This window comes from Pipistrellus hanaki (assembly GCF_964339955.1).
Source record: "Pipistrellus hanaki genome assembly, chromosome: 9".
NCBI lineage: Eukaryota > Metazoa > Chordata > Mammalia > Chiroptera > Vespertilionidae > Pipistrellus > Pipistrellus hanaki.
The window spans coordinates 62,446,834-62,465,952 of NC_140511.1; the positions used below are offsets into that span (position 1 = coordinate 62,446,834).

A 19,119-nucleotide genomic window follows, 5' to 3' on the forward strand; every position below is an offset into this window, starting at 1 on the left:
ATATCATATTATTTTCCCCTTCTGCTTCCAAGATTATGACATACTTAGATTTGGTTTCTTTGCATTTATCCCAGTAGAGGTTTCCTGTGCTTCTTGGATCTGTAACTGAATATTTTCATCAAATTTGGGGAAGTTTTGGTCATATTTTGGTCATCACTTCTTTAAATATTGTTTCTGCTTCTTTCTGTCTCAGTGTCTAGGACTCCAATTAAATACTGGTTGGACTTCTCTATATTGTTCCACATGTCTCAAGTTCTGTTTAATTTTCTTTTCTATGTTCTTCAGATTGCATAATTTCTGCTGATCTACCTTCATGTGTTTTTTTTCCCCTTCTATCTTTAATCTATTCATGAGATCACCAAGTAAATTTTTTACTTAAAGAATCATAATTTTAAGGTAAAAATTTTCTACTTTATTTTTATAGTTTTCATTTCTCTGTTGATTTTTTTCCTGTTTACTTGTTGATACCATACATTTTTAATACTTTGTATACATTTTTCTTTAATTCTTTGAACATATTTATAATAGCTGTTTTGAAGGGTTTTTTTTTGTTGTTAATCCTTACCCTAGGGTATTTTTCCCATTGCTTTTTATAGAGTGGGAGCGGGGAGGGGGATGAAAAAGAAAGAGAGAGAGAGAGGGAGAGAGAGATATCATTTGGTTGCCTCCTGCATGTGCCCTGGCTGGAGCCAGGTAAATACCCTTGACTGGAATCAAACCTGTGAACCTTTCGGTGTGCAGGCTGACACTCTAACCACCAAGAACACCAGCCAGGGCTGAAGTCTTATTCTTTTAAATTCAACTTTTGAGCCCATTTGGAATCAGTTTCTTTGGAGTGTGTTTTCATTAGTCCGGTTCATATTCAGTAATTTTTGGTTGAAACTTGTATATTATAAATAATAACATTGTAATGATTCTGAATTTTATTATGTTATTCTGAAGATTACTAGTTTTTTTTTTTGTTTTTTTTTGTTTGTTTGTTTGTTTTAATGGGTAGTTAGCTTGCCTGGGCTTAAATTATTACTCATTTTAGTATATTATGCAGCCAATAATATCTTTATCTAGTTTTTTCACCTTTCAATGTTGATTTTTCAACCTGGTCACACAAGAATGGTCCTTGGAATCACAAAGTTTACTCAATAGCCAAATATTTGTTCAAAATACACATTCAGATTTTGGGCTCACACTTTCTATAATCCTCAGCCTTCGTTCTGTTCTCTGACACCACAAGTCAATAGACTTCAGCTTTTTATAGTACAAAATTATGCTCTCAGATTAGGAAAAGCATACCTTTAAAAGGAGCAGCAAATTTGCAAATCTCACATGCATATAATAACCCTCTAAATTTTGTGGCTACAATAGATGAAGAATGATTTTTTTTAAAAGTCAAGAAGACTCTATTAAGAGTATCAACTTCAAAATAAGTCTCTTAGCCTATCTAACTGTACCTTAGGAAAACATGATTATTGCCCTACCTCCTATAATTGTTTTAAGGAGAAAAAATATAAAAACACCGGATTGTTTGTGGTATATGGTAGGATTCTGACTATATTATTTTTTTTCTTTTTTTACAGAAGAGGATAAATATAATACTTACTCTCCTTTGCTCTTCAAGTATTTCCTGGCAGAAGGAATCGTCACTGGGCATACTTTGTTGGTCGCATCTGCAAAAGAAGACCCTGCTGACATATTACAGGTATAGATTAGATTGTATTCTATATATTCAACATTGCATCTTGAATATTTTATGAAAACATATTGTGTGTGTGTGTGTGTGTGTGTGTGTGTGTGTGTGTAGGATAATATGTTTGTACAAATGTAAATTGTTTGTATATGCACTAATGGGACCCTACATGCATTTTTTTTTCCTTAAAAGAATCAAATTTATTTAAGCAGATAGTTTCCTCTTTTTGGAAGAATTGTTTATTGAGTTTGAGAGAGAAAAACAGTGATGTGAAAGCAGAACATTGTTTGGCTGCCTCCTGCATCCCCCGTCCTGGAGATAAAGCCTGCCACCCGTAAGTCATGGAATAAGTAACAATTCATTTAAAATGAACCATATCATATTAAGTAAAAATTAAAATTCTATCTTAATAATATTGAAAGCATTCTTTTATATCCCAAAATAAAAACCTTTTACTCAAATACTGAACTCATTTGTTAAGATCTTATTCATTGTACCACATATCTTTTGCTTTATTAGAGTCTTTGATTATAAATGAGATCAGAGATACCAGTTGATTTAGAATTAGATGTAGCAGTATTATTTGATAAACAATGTAAAGTCTTAATTTCTATTAAAAGGGTTTCTTTTCCTTCTATTAATTTGGTGTCAAGATTAAGTCTGTGTTTGCTCTTCATCTTCAATTTTCTGATCATGGAACAAAAATTAGAATCCTGAATCAGGGGAGTGGTCACTTGTTTGCTCTTAGTACATTAAAATACATTCTGGTCTTTCTGAGTAAATAGAATACAAAAATATCTCACATCTATCTTGCTTTTTGTGTTCTCCCCGAAATTGAAATAGCTGTAAGAATGAAGTTAAAGAAACACTCCTTGGTTGGCCAGATATATCTTTTAACTTTTTCTGTTATTATTATACTCACGAAGTTATAATTTTAATACATCATGTTAAAACAATAAAAAATAATTCTGGTCCTTCTACTTTGCAAGCTTTGTTGCATGTTCAATAACATAACACATTTTCCCATGCATTTTTACTCTTTAGCCTGTATAATATTTCTTGTATTTCCTATCAAAATTATTTGTTACTCTATACCTTTTATCCACAGTATAAGAACAAATATTAGACAACCCTTTGAAGGCAGAGTTGTAATCGGTGTTATGTTCCCTTCATTTATTTGTCAATAATTTATTTGTTCAGCAAATTATCAGAACATACGCTTTTCAATGCTTATAAGTCTGAAGTGCCAGCTGAGTTGAAAATTTGCTGTTTGACCCCAGGGTTTCCCTCTTCCACCCGCCCTCACCTCCCACCCCCCATCCCCTTGCTACTCCTGAGATCTTATTTAAAATTCTAAATTATCCTCTGGCAGCTTCAATTAGAGCTTCTTTGGCAATCTAAAAAGACTATGAAGAAACATGCAAAGGCTCAATACTACTTCCAGCGACCTACATTTTTAGACAGCTTTTAAAAGAGGGCATGTGCCTTATTTCCCAGCAGGAATGAAAGTTAAGATAAAAGTATAAAGGAAAATAAACTCAACTCTCTGTCACTAGCTTGTGAAAACCATCTCTGATATAACATTAAAATAAACACACATTTGTATTTGATGTTTGTGCATCAGCCAACAACAAAAAAGGGGGGCTTTTGCATGCAGAAAGGTAACCTAAGTCATGTAGTAAAAATTCCATATTCTGTATATTTATCCTCAAGAAGGTGAAATATATGTGGGATCTGGGCTTAGATTTTAATTTCTCTGTTGCTGCTTAACTACTGGCAGGATTTTGTGCAAGTCACTTAACCTTTCATATTAAGATAGGGATAATACCCCAGCTACCTCATTCCAGAGTTCCAAATTTAAAATATCTGGAAGGTTTGCTTTCTAAATCTCACACATGCTTTCAAAAATTTTATTTCGAGCTCATAAAAAAATGAATTGCTGTACTTGATGGTTATTGTTATGCTCAAAAGAAATGTTAAAATCTTAGCACTATTATATAGCACTTTTTCATTCTTTGAATATAAGCCACAAAGGCCAGAATTGGGAATATTAGAAGTAGAGTTCATTTTTCTTCTGAATACTTTTACAAAAAAAAAAAAAAAGTAGTTACAAGAAAACATTCGATCCTTTTGGGGATGATACATGACTTGAAATTCTGAAAACCAGATCATTAGAAGTAAAAAGAAATAGTTTTTCATCAGCTCCCAAATTCATATATTATCCCCGTAAATGAGATATTAAAGGATACCATGAAAAGAAGAAGGCAGGACACCGTCAAGGGTCATAGATGAAGCAGACAGTACAGAAGGATAACTTTACGGTGTGACAGCCCCAAAGAAGGCAGGGCCACTTCTCCAACTAGTGTTGGCATGATTCCTCATTGGCCAGTCTTTCTTTCCTGAAAATTTCTGCAGTTGCAGAAAGTGGCCTTAGCTCACCACATCAATCTTTTAATATTCTGGAATAGTAATGAACTCAGAAGCATTTGAAATATGCTATTTTTGTAAAATAGTCTTACTTCAGTTCTGTTATTTATGTTTGTGTATATCTAAAAAACAGTGCTAGGTTTTAGAAACAAGGTAGAGAGTATTAAACTGAAGATGAATTGGAAGTAGAAAATAAAGTTGAGACTATGAATTGAAACTTCTTACCTTTATATTCTTAAAACAGATTACAATATACAGAGTGCTATAGAATTAAAGAAAATAGATTTTATGCTTTTATTCAGGACTCAATGAGCAGAAAGAATCAGTTTTGTTCTATTGACACCTAATGTTACTACAGGATGTAATATTTAAATTTAATAAAAATAAAGGTATATCCAATTCATATAGCATCACACAATACTCTAAGAATTTTTATTTGTGACATTTTCCATAAGCTGGATTTATTCTGGAAAAATAAAAGAATATGACATCAGACAAAATCAGTCGCTTGTGTATTCCTAAGCCAGGGGTTTAACTGATCAGGATCTCTTAAATGAAGATAAATGCCTAATTTGATTCCTAATTGAGATTTCTTTGACAGTAAATATTTCTGAAACATTAGAATATATATTTTCCAACAATGTAAAAATTTTATTAACTGAACTTAATAATTATTAGATTATTATCACTGTCCTAGTATAATTATATTTAGAAATATTTTAGTTATATCAGGTTTTTATAAATTAATTTTTATTCAATAAAGTCAATTAATACTTAAAGGAATTTTGTAAGAATCCTATGCCAAGATAAGAATTCTTTTATAACTCAAATAATTATTGCATAACCTGTTTATTTAATATAGATTTTCATATATCATATTTTGTTAAAAACCAGTTACTGAACACTCTTATACAGCAAACATTTACTAAAGATCATTGCACATGATCTCACCAACCAAACCTGCTAATACCAGTGAATTTGTGGATAATTTAGTTTACTCAAAATATATGACTTTTTTTTAATGTATGACTTTTAAAAATGTCTTTATGTAGCATCACCTATACCCTGGATTTCCCTGTCATCTACATTTCCCCACGTTTTAACAATTTTAAGTCGCCTTTCCCCCATATACGTTTTTTCAAATTAAATGTATCTTTATTGTTGAAAGTATTGTAAATATCCCCTTTTTCCTCCCGTTGACTCTCTTCCTTCCACTCCTGCCCCCTCCCCAGGCCTTCACCCCACTATTATCTGTGTCAATGAGTTACACATGTAAGTTTTTTGGTTGCTCTCTTCCCTCCCACTGTCCTTCCCTTGAGGATCCTCAGTCTGTTGCATGCTTCTATGTCTCTGGATCTGTTTTGTTTATCATTTTGTTTTGTTCATTAGATTCCACATATAAGAGAGATCATGACATATATTTTTAAATATTTAACTAGAGATGATGTGAAGGGCAGGCATACTTTTAATATATGATATATGGATACTCATGTTGGATATTTGGTGTACTTTGTATTCACATTATGATAATCAATAATATCTTTGGATTTGTGTATCTTTCAGAAAATAAATAGCCCTCTTCCCCCCCAAAAAAATACCTCAAAATCAACAAAATAATATTCTTACTGACACAATATAATATACTTGCTGATTCATAGATAATGCTTAAGTAGTATTAATTATACAGTTACCAAAACCTGCAAGGATCAAAAGATTTTATTTTTAAGAAGGATTTCTCATGCTGCAGGGATTATGTTGCTACATAATAGCTCAGTAGTACTTCTGCTCAATTGTAAAATAGCTTAGAGAGGAGTGTGATGCCTATAGTTGGTATAATGCATTGGTAATTAAGAGGGTGGGAAGTTAGGCTTCATTAACTGCTGAGGGATTGTATCTTGGGTTTTATTATGCCCTAGAGAACATAACAAGTGAGAAGGGTCAAACTGTTGGAATCAGATTTTGCTTGTGCATCTGCCAAAACAAAGATCACAAACTAATATAGCAGTAGGCAAAGAATGGCTTGAATTGAAAGAGAACAAATATATTTGTAGCGTCTTATGGATAAGGATAAATGTTTCTGATGAAAAATACATATGTACTTAAATACCGGGGTATGTTTTGGTATTAGAAGTTTGTAATAATTTTATTTTCATATGGGTTTTTCTTAAAGTAGAATAAATAGTTCTTTTTGTCTGAAGGTAGGGCCAGTTGCTTTATTATGTTTTTTCTAACCTGATTCAATTAATTAAAAGAGGTACAGAAATTTTATACTTCCAAACCTATTTTCTATATAGAATTTATGAAGCCTGCTTTTTATTTTTTAATTCTTGATCCTTGCTACCCTATATATGCAAACTGTAAGCACCACATTGCAGGAAATAACCAAAAATCTGATATTTTTTCTTTTAGAAAACAAGAATATGACAACAATAGAGTGTGTTATAAAGGACTAGACAGTAAATACTTTTGGCTTCTCAGGCCATATGGTCTCTGTTACAACTACTCAGTTCTACTCTTGTATCACTAAGACAGCCATAGATAATTCATAAACAAATGGGCATAATTGTGGTCCAATAAAACTTTATTTACAAAAACAGGTAGCTGGCTGACTTTGACCTACAGGCTATAATATGCTGACTCCTTGAGTGCCCCAAAGCCATTAAGATCTTCTACTTTGTTGTTTTCTGAAAATTTGGTGTTATTCTTTCCCTATTGAATCGCCTTGGCACCAAGGTAACATTGCCTGGAATGCAGTTGGCTGCATTATTTTTATATTATTGTTTATAATATATTATTTTTATTATTTTTATATTATTGATGTTTGTGCATCAGCCATTATTTTTATATTATTGTTATTAGTAGTAGTATTATTATCATTATTATTTTAATTCTTTATTGTTTAAAATATTACATATGTCTCCTTTTCCCACGCCATATTGTCTGTGTCCATTGATAATGTTTACGGTATATGCATGCATACAAGTCCTTTGGTTGATCTCTGCCCCCACCCTCCCACAACACACACACATCCTTTCTTGCCTTTCCTCTGATGTTTGACAGTCTGTTTGATGCTTCTCTGTCTCTGGATCTATTTTAGTTCATCAGTGTATGTTGTTGATTATATTCCACAAATGAGTGAGATTATGTGGTATTTATCTTTCTCCGACTGGCTTATTTTGCTTACCATAATATTCTCCTTGTCCATCCATACTGTTGTGAATGGTAAGAGCTCTTTCTTTTTTATAGCATCATAGTATTCCATTGTGTAGATGTACCATAGTTTTCTAATCCACTCATCTGCTGATGGGCACTTAGGCGGTTTCCAAATCTTAACTATTATAAATTGTGCTGCTATGAACATATGGTTGCATATATCCTTTCTGATTGGTGTTTCTGATTTCTTGGGATATATTTCTAGAAGTGGGATTACTGGATCAAATGAGAGTTCAATTTTTAATTTTTTTTTTGAGGAAACTCCATACTGTTCACAGTGGCTGCTCCAGTCTGTATTTCCACAGGGGTTTCCTTTTCTCCACATCCTAGCTGCCAGCACTTGTCATTTGTTGATGATAGCCATTCTGATAGGTGTCAGATGGTATCTCATTGTTGTTTTGATTTGCATCTCTTGGATGATTAGTGACTTTGAGCATGTTTTCATATGTCTCTTGGCCTTTTTATGAAATCAGGTATTTTTAAGTCCTCTTAAGTTTTTTCTTTTGCAAACTTGGGAGTGGCAGCTCCAAGGAACTCTGATCACATTTGGGATCCTTAGAAATCCAGGAAGGTCAATAGCCTTCTTTAATCTCATTCTTCCTTGTGTGTTTCCTTTAGTTTAAATTGTCAGTGTCTGTACCAGTGTAATTCCATCTCTATTCCTGGATTCTGCTGAGATGGCTGCTTTAATCCAAGTGTCACACCCATGATCTCCTTATCAAATGGTTGTTCAGCCATAACCTTACAGTTCCTTCAGAACAAGCTTTTTCATTTGTTGCAATATGGATAAGCTAAGATTTTTCCAATTCAAGTTCTGTTTCCTTTTGGCTGGAATTCCTTTATTAATTCATTTCTCTCTTTTTGCATTTTACTCTAAGCACTTAGGAGGAACCATACCACTCCTTCAAAACTTAGTTTACAAATCTCAGCTAAAACCCATTTTCATCACTCCAAGCAGTACCTCCCACAAAACACTAGAACTCAAGTCAGCACAGTTCTTTGCCACTTTATAACATTTTCCATAAAACGTTCCTTGCACTTTCCTCCTGTTTTCAATAATATGTTCCTCATTTTCATTTGAGACTTCTTCACCAGAATCACCCTTAACTTCTCTAACTTCTAGCTTGCATCTCAAAACTCTTCCAGCCCTTGGAATTATCCAATTCCAAAACCACTTTCATATTTTTAGCTATTTGTTACAGCAGTAGCCATTTTTTGGGGTACTAGAATCCCCCTTGGTCATCTTGAGCTGCCATAGCAAAATACCGTAGACTGGGTGACTTAAGGACAGATATATTTTCTCTCAGTTCTAGAGGCTGGGATTAGCGAGTGGAATTTCTCTAAAGGCATTTTATCTTAATTTTGTCAGTTTCCCCAGGGAAGAATCTTCTAATCTTCCAGTCTCCTGCCTGTTCCAGTAAGGAGAGCTTCTGGCCTTGTGAGAGGTTAGCAGTGGAGCCAGCTGTGTCTGTGTGTGAGAAGAGGAAGCTGCCTTGCCCTCTGCCTGAAGATTTCTGTGTTCTTTGTCTTACACATGATATCTCACCCCTGCCCTCTGTAGTGCTCCTGCTTCCAGAGTTTGTACAACTTGACCTCTCCATTTCTCTTGCACAGTCAGGGAGGAGGAGTATCCTTACTCTCTGGGGGAAATGGACGGGTATCAGGGTCTTATTGTTTCTTTTAAAGACTTTCAACAAATTTTCCTGTTTACACACAAGAGTGTTACTCCGTGCTTGCTGCAATTACTGCTTTGCTTTTCAGGTATGCCAGTTGTTGAGGTTTGTTAAAGCCAAGTGGTAGAAACTGGATTGTTTCACATTTTTCTCTCTTATTTTCTAGATGTTTATGTATCTCAGAGAAAATAATTTGAGATGCAAAGGATACATTATAAACAATGTTTATTGTATTATTCTTGGACTGCAGACAACCTAAAGGTTCAACAGTAGGAAATGATGAACTGAATGTTAATTAAGCTATATAATTCAACATGCAGCCATTGAAAAATCTTACTTTAAACAAAAAGGTAGAAATGCTCACAATATAATTTTAGAATTCAAATAGTATATGTTATAATGTGCAAATAGTTAGTATGCATTTTTTTAAAAATATATGTAAAAACTGGAGGGAAGTACTTAAAGATGTTCAGAGTTATTATTTCTGGTTAATAGGTTATTGTTTTCTTTTTTTATATGTTTTTATATCACATGATCTCACTCCTATGTGGAAGCTAATTAACAAAACAAACTGATGAATAGAGTGGATCCAGAAACATGGAATCACAGAACAGAATACATAATCTTGGAGGGAGGGCCAAGGAGGGTGAGTGGGTGGGTGGAAGAGGATCAACCAAAGAACTTGTATGCATATATGCATGCCACATGGACACAGACAATAGGGTAGTGACGGCCTGGGGTAGAGGCTGGCTGGAGGGAGTCAGTAGGGCAAAAAAGGGGACATATGTATTACTTTCAACAATAAAGATAAGAAGAAGGAACCTAGTGACTCCTACATCTTAATAGGCTTCATAATCACATTTCTAAACTTACTGGAGAATATGTTAATGTCCCTTGAAGCAAAGAATCATTGATCAGTTCAACAACTCTTTTACTTTTACTTCATTTTTGTTTTATAAATTAAAGTACAAAGTTATTAATAACATTTTATCATATCCTTTTATGGAAGTATTTGTCTAACATATCTATGTATGCATACACATAAGTATATGCTGGTAACGTCATTAGTGATTATTGTGGGAGAGGTTGGGTTTTTTAACTTTATTCTTTTGTCAGAGTTATTATTGTGTCCCTGGGAGGAAAAAAATGTTAACCCAAATATTTATATTATTAACTGGTATGTACAGTCAAAATGTATGGCTCTGAGTATTGGTTAAGACAATTATTTGACTGAATTCATATATTCATATAATCGAACATTTCTTGAGTGCTTAATATGTGGCATGCACCATTCTCTACATTTTACATTTTTAATTCATTTTTTCCTTACAACAATGCATTGAAGTAAATACTCCCCCCCCCCCCCCATTCTTAGATAATAAATGGAGACATAGAGAAGTCCAGTAGGTGTTCAGCATAACTATTGACCCAAAGCTGTTAGTGCAAACAGTAAAGTCAAGATTTGGGCCCAAACAATCTTGTTGTAGAATTCAAACTCATAACCACTATGCCATATTGTACTATTCATCTTAGAAATATTTACTTCCATCGGAAAAGGAAGTTACTTTATATTTTGTAAAATACTAATAGTACGATAGGTACAATGGATTCAGAGCTTACATGATATAACTGGTTTCTAATGCTGTCATAAATTAAAATGTGAATCTAATTGGAGGTCATTTAGGAAGTAACTATCATATATGATGCTGAATGCATTGTCCAGCTGATTAGTTGACTTGATTCTAAGATAAATACATCTGACCTTGAGAAGTAAAGGTTGAAATTTAGACTATCAGTGATACAGCACAAGATCGTGTTTACTAAGTCAGCCTCACATTATCTTTGCCATTCTGGCTAAGAAAAGATACAATTATTGCATGGCTTTCCTTCTCCAAGAAACTTATGTATTTTTTTCTTTCCATTGTTTCTATAGTACCTTTTCGCACGCACACACAAAAAAAGTTGTTGTTGTTGTTGTTGTGTGTGTGTGTGTGTGTGTGTGTTTGTGTTTCTTAAAAAAAATTGTTTTCATTATGTTTTCTGTAGTCACTCTGTAGGTCAGCTTCCAAAAAAACAAGTAAAATTTGAATCCATTGTCTCTTCATTTAAGCACAGATTTTAAACTCTCCTTTTATTTTTTTAAAGAAGAGACATAAGCTTGCAGGTGCAAAACTAATATTTGATATGGGCAAAATAAATGTCTTTATTCTTAGTTATTTTTTCACCCATTATTTCGGTGAATGAGTTTTTGAATTCTAGAATTACAAACCAGTAAACAGATTGCGCACAAGCTTTATTTTTACCTTGTGGCAAACATAACAATAATTACATGTAATATAGTACATAAGTGCTAATTTGAGACTTTGCTTTAAGTCTATAAGTTTAAAATATAAGCACAGCCTTTCGTTGTACCAGCAGTTGATTTTGGTTAGTATAAAAATTGGAATATTTTCATAAAATTCCAGTTCATTGCTAAAAATATAAACTGCACATTTAATATTATATTTACATCTTTTCTCTGTTTTAGCTTTATATTTGTTATAATTTTGTGCTTGAACCAATTTTAAGACATCAAGTTTTAATACATTAGAAAATTCTAGTATTGCTAATATCATTATTTAAGAAAATTATCTCTCTTCTTTTTTGCCACACATGCTCAATAATGTGTCATTCTGTTTTCTTAGGGACTTCCTGCACCGTTACTTGATGATAATTATAAAAAAGAACTTGGTGAAGATGTACATAATCATGAAACACCAGAATTTAACAGTAAGATGAAAATAGCTTGGCGTTATCAGCTGTTACCTAAGATGGAGGCAAGTCAGCATACAAACTATGCATTTCTAAAATTTGTAAATAAATTTATTTTCATTTTATGGAATCTCTTGTACAACTGTTAAAATGCAATACAATATATACTTGTTTATTTAAATAACTAGATATATTTCATTTATAGCGTATTTGATCAAGATGACATATTTCTTAATAATAAAATTATAGCAAATTGTGTTTATTTTTTAAGCCAAAATAGATTATTTCACTTTTTCCATAGTCTCCATATGGAATCTTTTATTCTAGGGTTACAAGCCAGAGTAAGTGAACTAGCAAAGCCATTTATTATATATTTTTTTAACTTTTATTGAATTTATTGGGGTGACTTTGTTTAATAAAATCATATTGGTTTCAGGTGTACAATTCTGTAATTCATCATCTGTATATTTGTGTTCACCACTCAAAGTCAAATCTTCTTTCATTACCATTTATCACTTACCAGTATCCCCCTTTTACCCTCTTTCACCTCTCTATCAGCCCCTCCCCTCTGGTAATCATCATACAGTTGCCTGTGCCTGTGAGGTTTTTATAAAAAGTTTGTCTCATTCCTCCTTCACAGTGGTGCGCCTGCACTGTTTTGATTGTCTGTGGGAGTAAACATCTCAGAGATTACATATTAGCACATAAACCCAGTGCTCAGTTTTCAGGGTCTACAACCTGAGGCCTGAGGACCCTAAAAAGGTGTGCTTTTGCCCTAGCCTGTTTGCTCAGTGGATAGATAGAGCATCAGCCTGCGGACTGAAGGGTCCTTGATTTGGTCCCAGGTTTGATTTCAGTCAAAGGCACATGCTGGGGTAGTGGGTTCTGTCCGATGTGCAGGAGGCAGCCAATCAGTGATTTGCTCTCATTATTGATCATTATTGATGTTTCTATCCCTTTCTCTCTGAAATCAATCATATATATGAAATCAATCATATATATATTAATGTATATATATGATATATAATATTATATAATGTATATAATATATATATAATATATATATTAATGTGCTCTTCATACAGTGGTCTTTACCAGAGACTTATTCTCCCATTTTCTTCCAGACTCCCCAAATATCATTTAATCAGGAATGCCTTCCTTTGTCTTTACATGTAAAATAAAAACAAGCGCTCACGCTCGCTCTCTCTCTTTCTCTCTCTCTCTCTGTCTCTCTCTCTGTCTCTCATATCTCCTTTCACTGCTAAATTTTTCTTTAGGGCATCTGTAATAATAAAAGCATAATATACTAATTATGCCAAACAGCCAAACAACCTTCAGGTCGTCATTCTAGACATCCTTGCGAACAAAGCCATGGTGGTGGAGGCTAAGGCAGAAGCGGTTGGGGGCGATCTGGCAGGCAGGAAGAGTGGCTAGGAGTGATGAGGGAGGCAGGTGAGTAGTTAGGGGCTATCAGACAGTCAGGTGAGCAGTTAGGGGTGATCAGACAGCCAGGTGAGCAGTTAGGGGCGATAAAGCAGGCAGGCAAGTGGTTAGGGGCAATCAGGCAAGCAGGCAGAGTAGTTAGGGGTGATCAGGCAGGCAGGTGAGTGGTTTGGGACAATCACACAGGCAGGCGAGTGGTTAGGGGCAATGAAGTAGGCAGGCAGATTGCAAGAGGTTGCAGGCCAGGCTGAGGGCCACCCCTCCTCCCCCACATGAATTTCATGCACTGGGCCTATATAATAAATACAGCCTCTATCTCTGCTACCAGAATGTGAGCTCACTGAGAAAAAGGGACCTTTGATTATTTTGTTTAACTGGCATACAGTGGGTGCTCAATAGTTACTGGTTGAATACATGAGTGAATGAGTTATAGCGTATCTAAATTAAATGGGAAATTCCATTAAGTTGCATTAATTAATACAAATAAAACAACTGCTTATTTTGAATTTACAGTCAATGGTGAAACTTAAGTTTATATTTATACCTTAAGTTCTATCAAGTTTAGAATATAGAAATAATCTTCTGGCTTCTTTGCATTTCTTTGAAATGTTACCAGCGTGTATATTTGCTTGTCACAGAAATTTTGTATGTGGTGATTTGCCATGACTGATATTAGTGATCCCATATATATATATATATATATATATATATATATATATATATATATGTGTGTGTGTGTGTGTGTGTGTGTGTGTGTGTGCGCGCGCGCGCGCGTGTGAGATAAGGAATATATATATATATATATGATAAGGAATATATATATATATGTGAGAAGGAAAAAGATATATATATCCCCCCTAATATGCCAAGTGTCCCCTCGGGAGTTTGACCAACCAGGAGTTCGATTGCTCACTATGACGTGCGCTGACCACTAGGGGGTAGAATAAAGGTAGCAGCTGGAGAAGGGAGGCCCCAGCCCATATCTGGTAGCGGCTAGAGATCCTACCCATGCACGAATTTTGTGAACTGGGTCTTTAGTCTACTATATAAGTCCAGTTCTTACTGTTCCATTTTCAGTTTAAAAAGAAAACCCAGGATTTTCTGGATTTTGGTTGGGCAAAATATAGTTTAACACTAATATGAGTAAAAGATTAAACAAGTAGTCCAAAACTAGCTGTGTCAATTATCATATATGCTTTTTAATATAAATTGTCGTGAAGTCTCAAGAGTGTAGTACTCATATTCCCATTTAGGGAATGCTAAAAAGGACAAGAATATGCACAACTAAGTAACAGTAGTTCAGTAAAGCATTAAGCAAGCACTTTTATGCAGAGGGTTGTGAATTTTAAAAAGTCCCACTTCTACCCTAGCTGGTTTGGCTCAGTGAATAGAGCATCGGCCGATGGGCTGAAGGGTCCAAGGTTCTGGTCATGGGCATGTCATAGCAAGCAGGCTAGATCTTTGGCTGGCAGGGGTTCGGTGTGGGAGGCAACCAGTCTCTCTCCCACCTCTTCTCCCTCCCTCCCACTTTCTCCCTAAAATCAATGGAAAAAAATAGCCTCAGGTGAGGATTAACACAAAAATAAATAAAAATTAAAAGACCTCTTCCCTTATCCTTTGATTTTGTCTCCTACATGCATATGTCTTCAAGCCCTATTCTCTCCTTACCCCAAGAATTGCTTGCCTACAGCATATTCTGAAACTTAATCTCTTCACTGTTGTAGAACTCTACTGCAGAGGCCTACAAATGGCTCCAGCAATTTATGACCATGTATTAGAGGTTTACTGTTTATGTTCAATCTTCATTATACTTTGGTTTTCTATCTTAGTGATTCAGCCACAACAGTCCTGTGATAGATGCATGTAGTGGATGACAACACATACACTTTTTTTCAATAATGTAATATAATTTACAAAGATAGTGATGAGTCTTCTGGTCACTAATGGATCATGACACAATAATAATAATATTGACATGATGCTTTACAACTTACAGAATATTCATTGCCAGTATTGCATTAGATTCTCATAACAGCCCAGTGAAATAGTTATTAGCTCTAATTCTGGTGCTTGAATGGAGCCTCAAAATGGCTTAGTAACATTTGGATTCTTGCTTTCTGTTATACCATACTGAGAAAGAAGAAATGGTAACATTCTTAAGAAAATGCCTCATTTAAATTGTTTATTTGTGGTGCAGCTTTCTCTGAAAGTTTCATTTCTGACATACTAGAGGTGGGGAATTTAGCACAGTAAATTTTTACTGAATCATTACAATTTACTCTCTTCTACAGTTAACAAGTTAATGGGTAGTTTATGAATGTGCAATAGTTTTCATAATGTACACTAAAGATCTTATTAAATTGAGTAAACTGATTAGTTATTGATGATAGTTTGATTTTTTAAATGTATCTTTTTGTGTGTAGAGATGAGATTTTTTTCATGGAATATTACTAATAATATTACTATATAAAATATATAACTAATTTAAAGCATTTAGTTATCTTTTTTAGAGGAAATATTCCAAGTCTTTTTTTTTTTAATAATTTTAGGCCTCAAAACAGTTCATAGCATTTCAAAAATTTGATTATATGTTAATGCTATGTCTCTGGGGTAGAAAAAAACTTTACAAAATTGTTGTTTTTTTCTTGAAGAGTATATTTATTTTTCACTTTCATTTTGTTATGGAAGGATTAAAGTTTTTCAACAGTAATAAAAATTTTAGTTTCTTCCTTGTGAATATTTTTGTTTTATGTCTAATCTTAATGTCTAAAAAAAGAAGTAACTATTGTAATAAAAGCTTCTAAATTTTACATTTTAATGAATTATAAATGTTCTATATGTAAACTGTCACAGCATGAAATCAATTTTCTGCCTTGATTCAATCCAAATCTGAGATCTCTATCACATTAATATTATAATTAGAAACATTAATAGAGACCGGCAACTTAAAAAGCATATTTTGCTTCTTGACAATTTAGCATATTTCTCTGAGTTCACAGGACTTCAAGAACCTTCAGACCACTAATAAATTTATTAACTCAAACTTAAAAGAAGAGAAAAGTCTCTCTTTCTTTCTCTCTCCCCATGGCCAGCCTGCTAAAATAGATTATTCATGCTTATTTGATTCAGGTAGGCTTTTGCAAGCTTCCCTACTAGGCCTGGGAATGTGGTACATTGAGGCCTTTTCAGAGGCTTCTGACATGGACCAAGCTTTTATTGCATGGTGTTTTATTATTACCAAATCCTAGTCTCCACCCAGTTTGTAGGCACTCTGCTTATTCTTTTGAATCTGGAAAGGTTATCACCTACCTTAATCCATGCAGCAGTGTGGATTAAGGACACCAGTGTGCCCCAGGATTCTCAAAGAGGATCTTGGAAACTTCTTGTTTCTTCTTTTTTGCTGTCTTTACTAAATTCTATTGGGCCTTAGAGGGATTTGCATCTGAAATGGGCAACCTGGTGTTTTTATCAATGAAGACATCAGATCAAAGTTCAGTTAGTCAAGGCCTTTCTAAAACATTAAGGGGGCTTGGAATTACACAATAAAAAGATGAGCTCTAGCAGAGATTGCAGTAAAAACATTCTGAACTATAATCCGGATAAAGAATAGATTATAGGCCAAAGAACAGACCTTGTTTAAATTGCTTTAGACTAATAACTTTACATTTTAAAACTTTAAATCCTGTTTTTAAGAAACAAATTTTAACGTCATAATTTATTAGTCAGTACTTTCATGGTAGATACTTTCATGGTAAATCTTTTGGGAACCATACTTCAGTATATTATATTGAAAAATTGGATAAGGACAATTAATAGGTCTCCTTTATTAATGAAAATAAATAGTACCTTATGGAGAGATGAACAGTCATTTTATTTAGAAAGTAAACACTAAACCCACAGGCTCTGAATCGAGAATAATGTTTCTATTAGGCTTAAAAACATTCTATTCTGTTACTATATAAGTTAATGTTTGTAAGCATTTAGTTAAGGATATAAGTTCTTAAAGTCTTAAAAATGCAAATACCGAATATCAAGCAAATGTCTATTTCTAATCTAAATTACAAAGTTATTAATTTCTTAGTAAAATAATTTAAGAACGTATTGTGTATTAGCTTTCAACTACCGAGTTTGTTGAATGTTCTGAAACTTGTTTGTTTTGTAGCATTCAGGACAGTTGAAATTGTGTAAATTTAGATCAGAGATTTTATTAGAAACTATTGCTAGGTGAAACTGTTAGTAGTTCAACTTTGGATAGAGGTGTAAATATTTCTAATGTGCTGAGTAAAAGAAATCAGCCCAAAATTCATCCAAAGCAATAATGTTATAATACTAGGATTTTACTCTCCTATGTAAATAAATTCAGCATCAGTAGATTTTCTTAGGAAATGTAATAATTTGTTGAAGAAATTGTTAGTAGAGGGCACAAAAGAGGAATTGTCAATTAACTAATGATTATGGCAGATTCCTGATTTACTTTAGCTTATATACACTTTCTGAGCTTTTTTTCCCATCTGGAGCACCCTGGCAAATTTTATACTATATGCTTAACATTAAACTTGTATTGTAAGAAAAGTTGAATACATACATATACACATTGTCTTGTGAGAAGGTAGTTTTAAAATGATGCTCAATTTAACGTACTTCAATAACTTTTGGACCCCTCACTATGAATTAATTTGGCTTAAGTTTTCATCAATTGTCATTAAAACCTGAAATTTAAACAAAAATGATTGAGACTTATGTATATTAAATTTTTGAATTTAGGAAGGTATAATGAAGAGTATAAAAAAAAAAAAAAAAAAAAAAAAAGCTAAGGAGGTTTTAAATTTGTATCAATCTTAGGGAACCTCCAGGAGTAAAGAAACATGGGAGATGAAAAGGCTACTTTCTAACTATATAGTTTAAATAATAAAGATTATTGTATTTGTTTCTTTGAAATTTAATGCCTATGTATACCAGCTTTTTCTTGTTCATATTAAAATGAATAACTATATTAGCATTTTGCTAAGTGTAGGACAAATAAATAGTAATTTTTTAAACTTTTTTATCAATAAATACGAATTTTCTTAATAGGCTGAACCAGTATCATCTTCAAAATTCGGTCACTATTATGATGTATCAAAAAAAATACCACGAGAACTAATAGAGGCTTCAAAATGGCATGGATTTTTTCTTCCAGAAAAAATACCTTCAACTCTTAATGAAGAACCCTGGTAAGTTAATGACCTAATTTTTGATTTCAAAGGTTAATAGAATGCATATATTGCCACATTCTTTGAAAGAATGCATGTCAAAAGTACATATCCTAATACTAAACATTAGTTTCTATATAATATGTAACCTTAATTGTGCATATGTTTCATATTATTTGGTATAGTTTTCTTCTTTTTCCAGTCTTGTAACTATTGGACATGCTATTATTTTTAATTGCAACTTAAAAAGTCTGGGCACCAAATTTATAATACCTGCTATTTTTATTTTCAAGAAAATTTGAAATAGTTCTAAATCAGGTTATTTCAGTATTAAATGCAAACTGTGCTCTTTCAGAAAGTAAATAAGTACCTGTTTTCTAATATTTTATTTATTATGATTTTCTATTTCTAGTAATGCTATAAATAAAAGTCTGGTTTTTAAATGACTTAAAAAACGTAGGATTTGAGTTTTACAGTGAAGAGTTGTAGATATTAAACCAATACATCTTTATGTTATAATGCTACTAAGTTTAAGGCAGAACCCTGAAAATTACAATATTTGACATTGAATAATTTATAAAGGAAAATAATATTTTATTTTATCTCTATTACAATTGGATCAAGGAAGGATAATCCATGGAATCTGTTGCCATATTGTTAAACCATTATTTTCAAAGTGAGATGAGTTATTAAATGGAGATTTAATAGACAGGAAGTTGTAAACTGAAATGACTTA

The 19,119-nt window shown here is 33.2% G+C and overlaps 1 protein-coding gene across 3 annotated transcripts in view; it reads left to right on the top strand.

Annotated features, from left to right (window-relative positions):
* ELP4 (elongator acetyltransferase complex subunit 4) overlaps window positions 1–19,119 on the top strand; it is a 162,098-nt gene that overhangs the window by 13,165 nt on the left and 129,814 nt on the right. For 2 of the 3 annotated variants that reach the window (XM_084896055.1, XM_084896057.1), the window contains exons 3-5: window positions 1,575–1,696; window positions 11,682–11,813; window positions 18,265–18,404. In XM_084896055.1, coding sequence (XP_084752181.1) covers window positions 1,575–1,696; window positions 11,682–11,813; window positions 18,265–18,404 — 394 coding nt within the window. The remainder of the gene's footprint in view (window positions 1–1,574; window positions 1,697–11,681; window positions 11,814–18,264; window positions 18,405–19,119) is intronic. The other variant, XM_084896056.1, reaches the window with a different exon arrangement.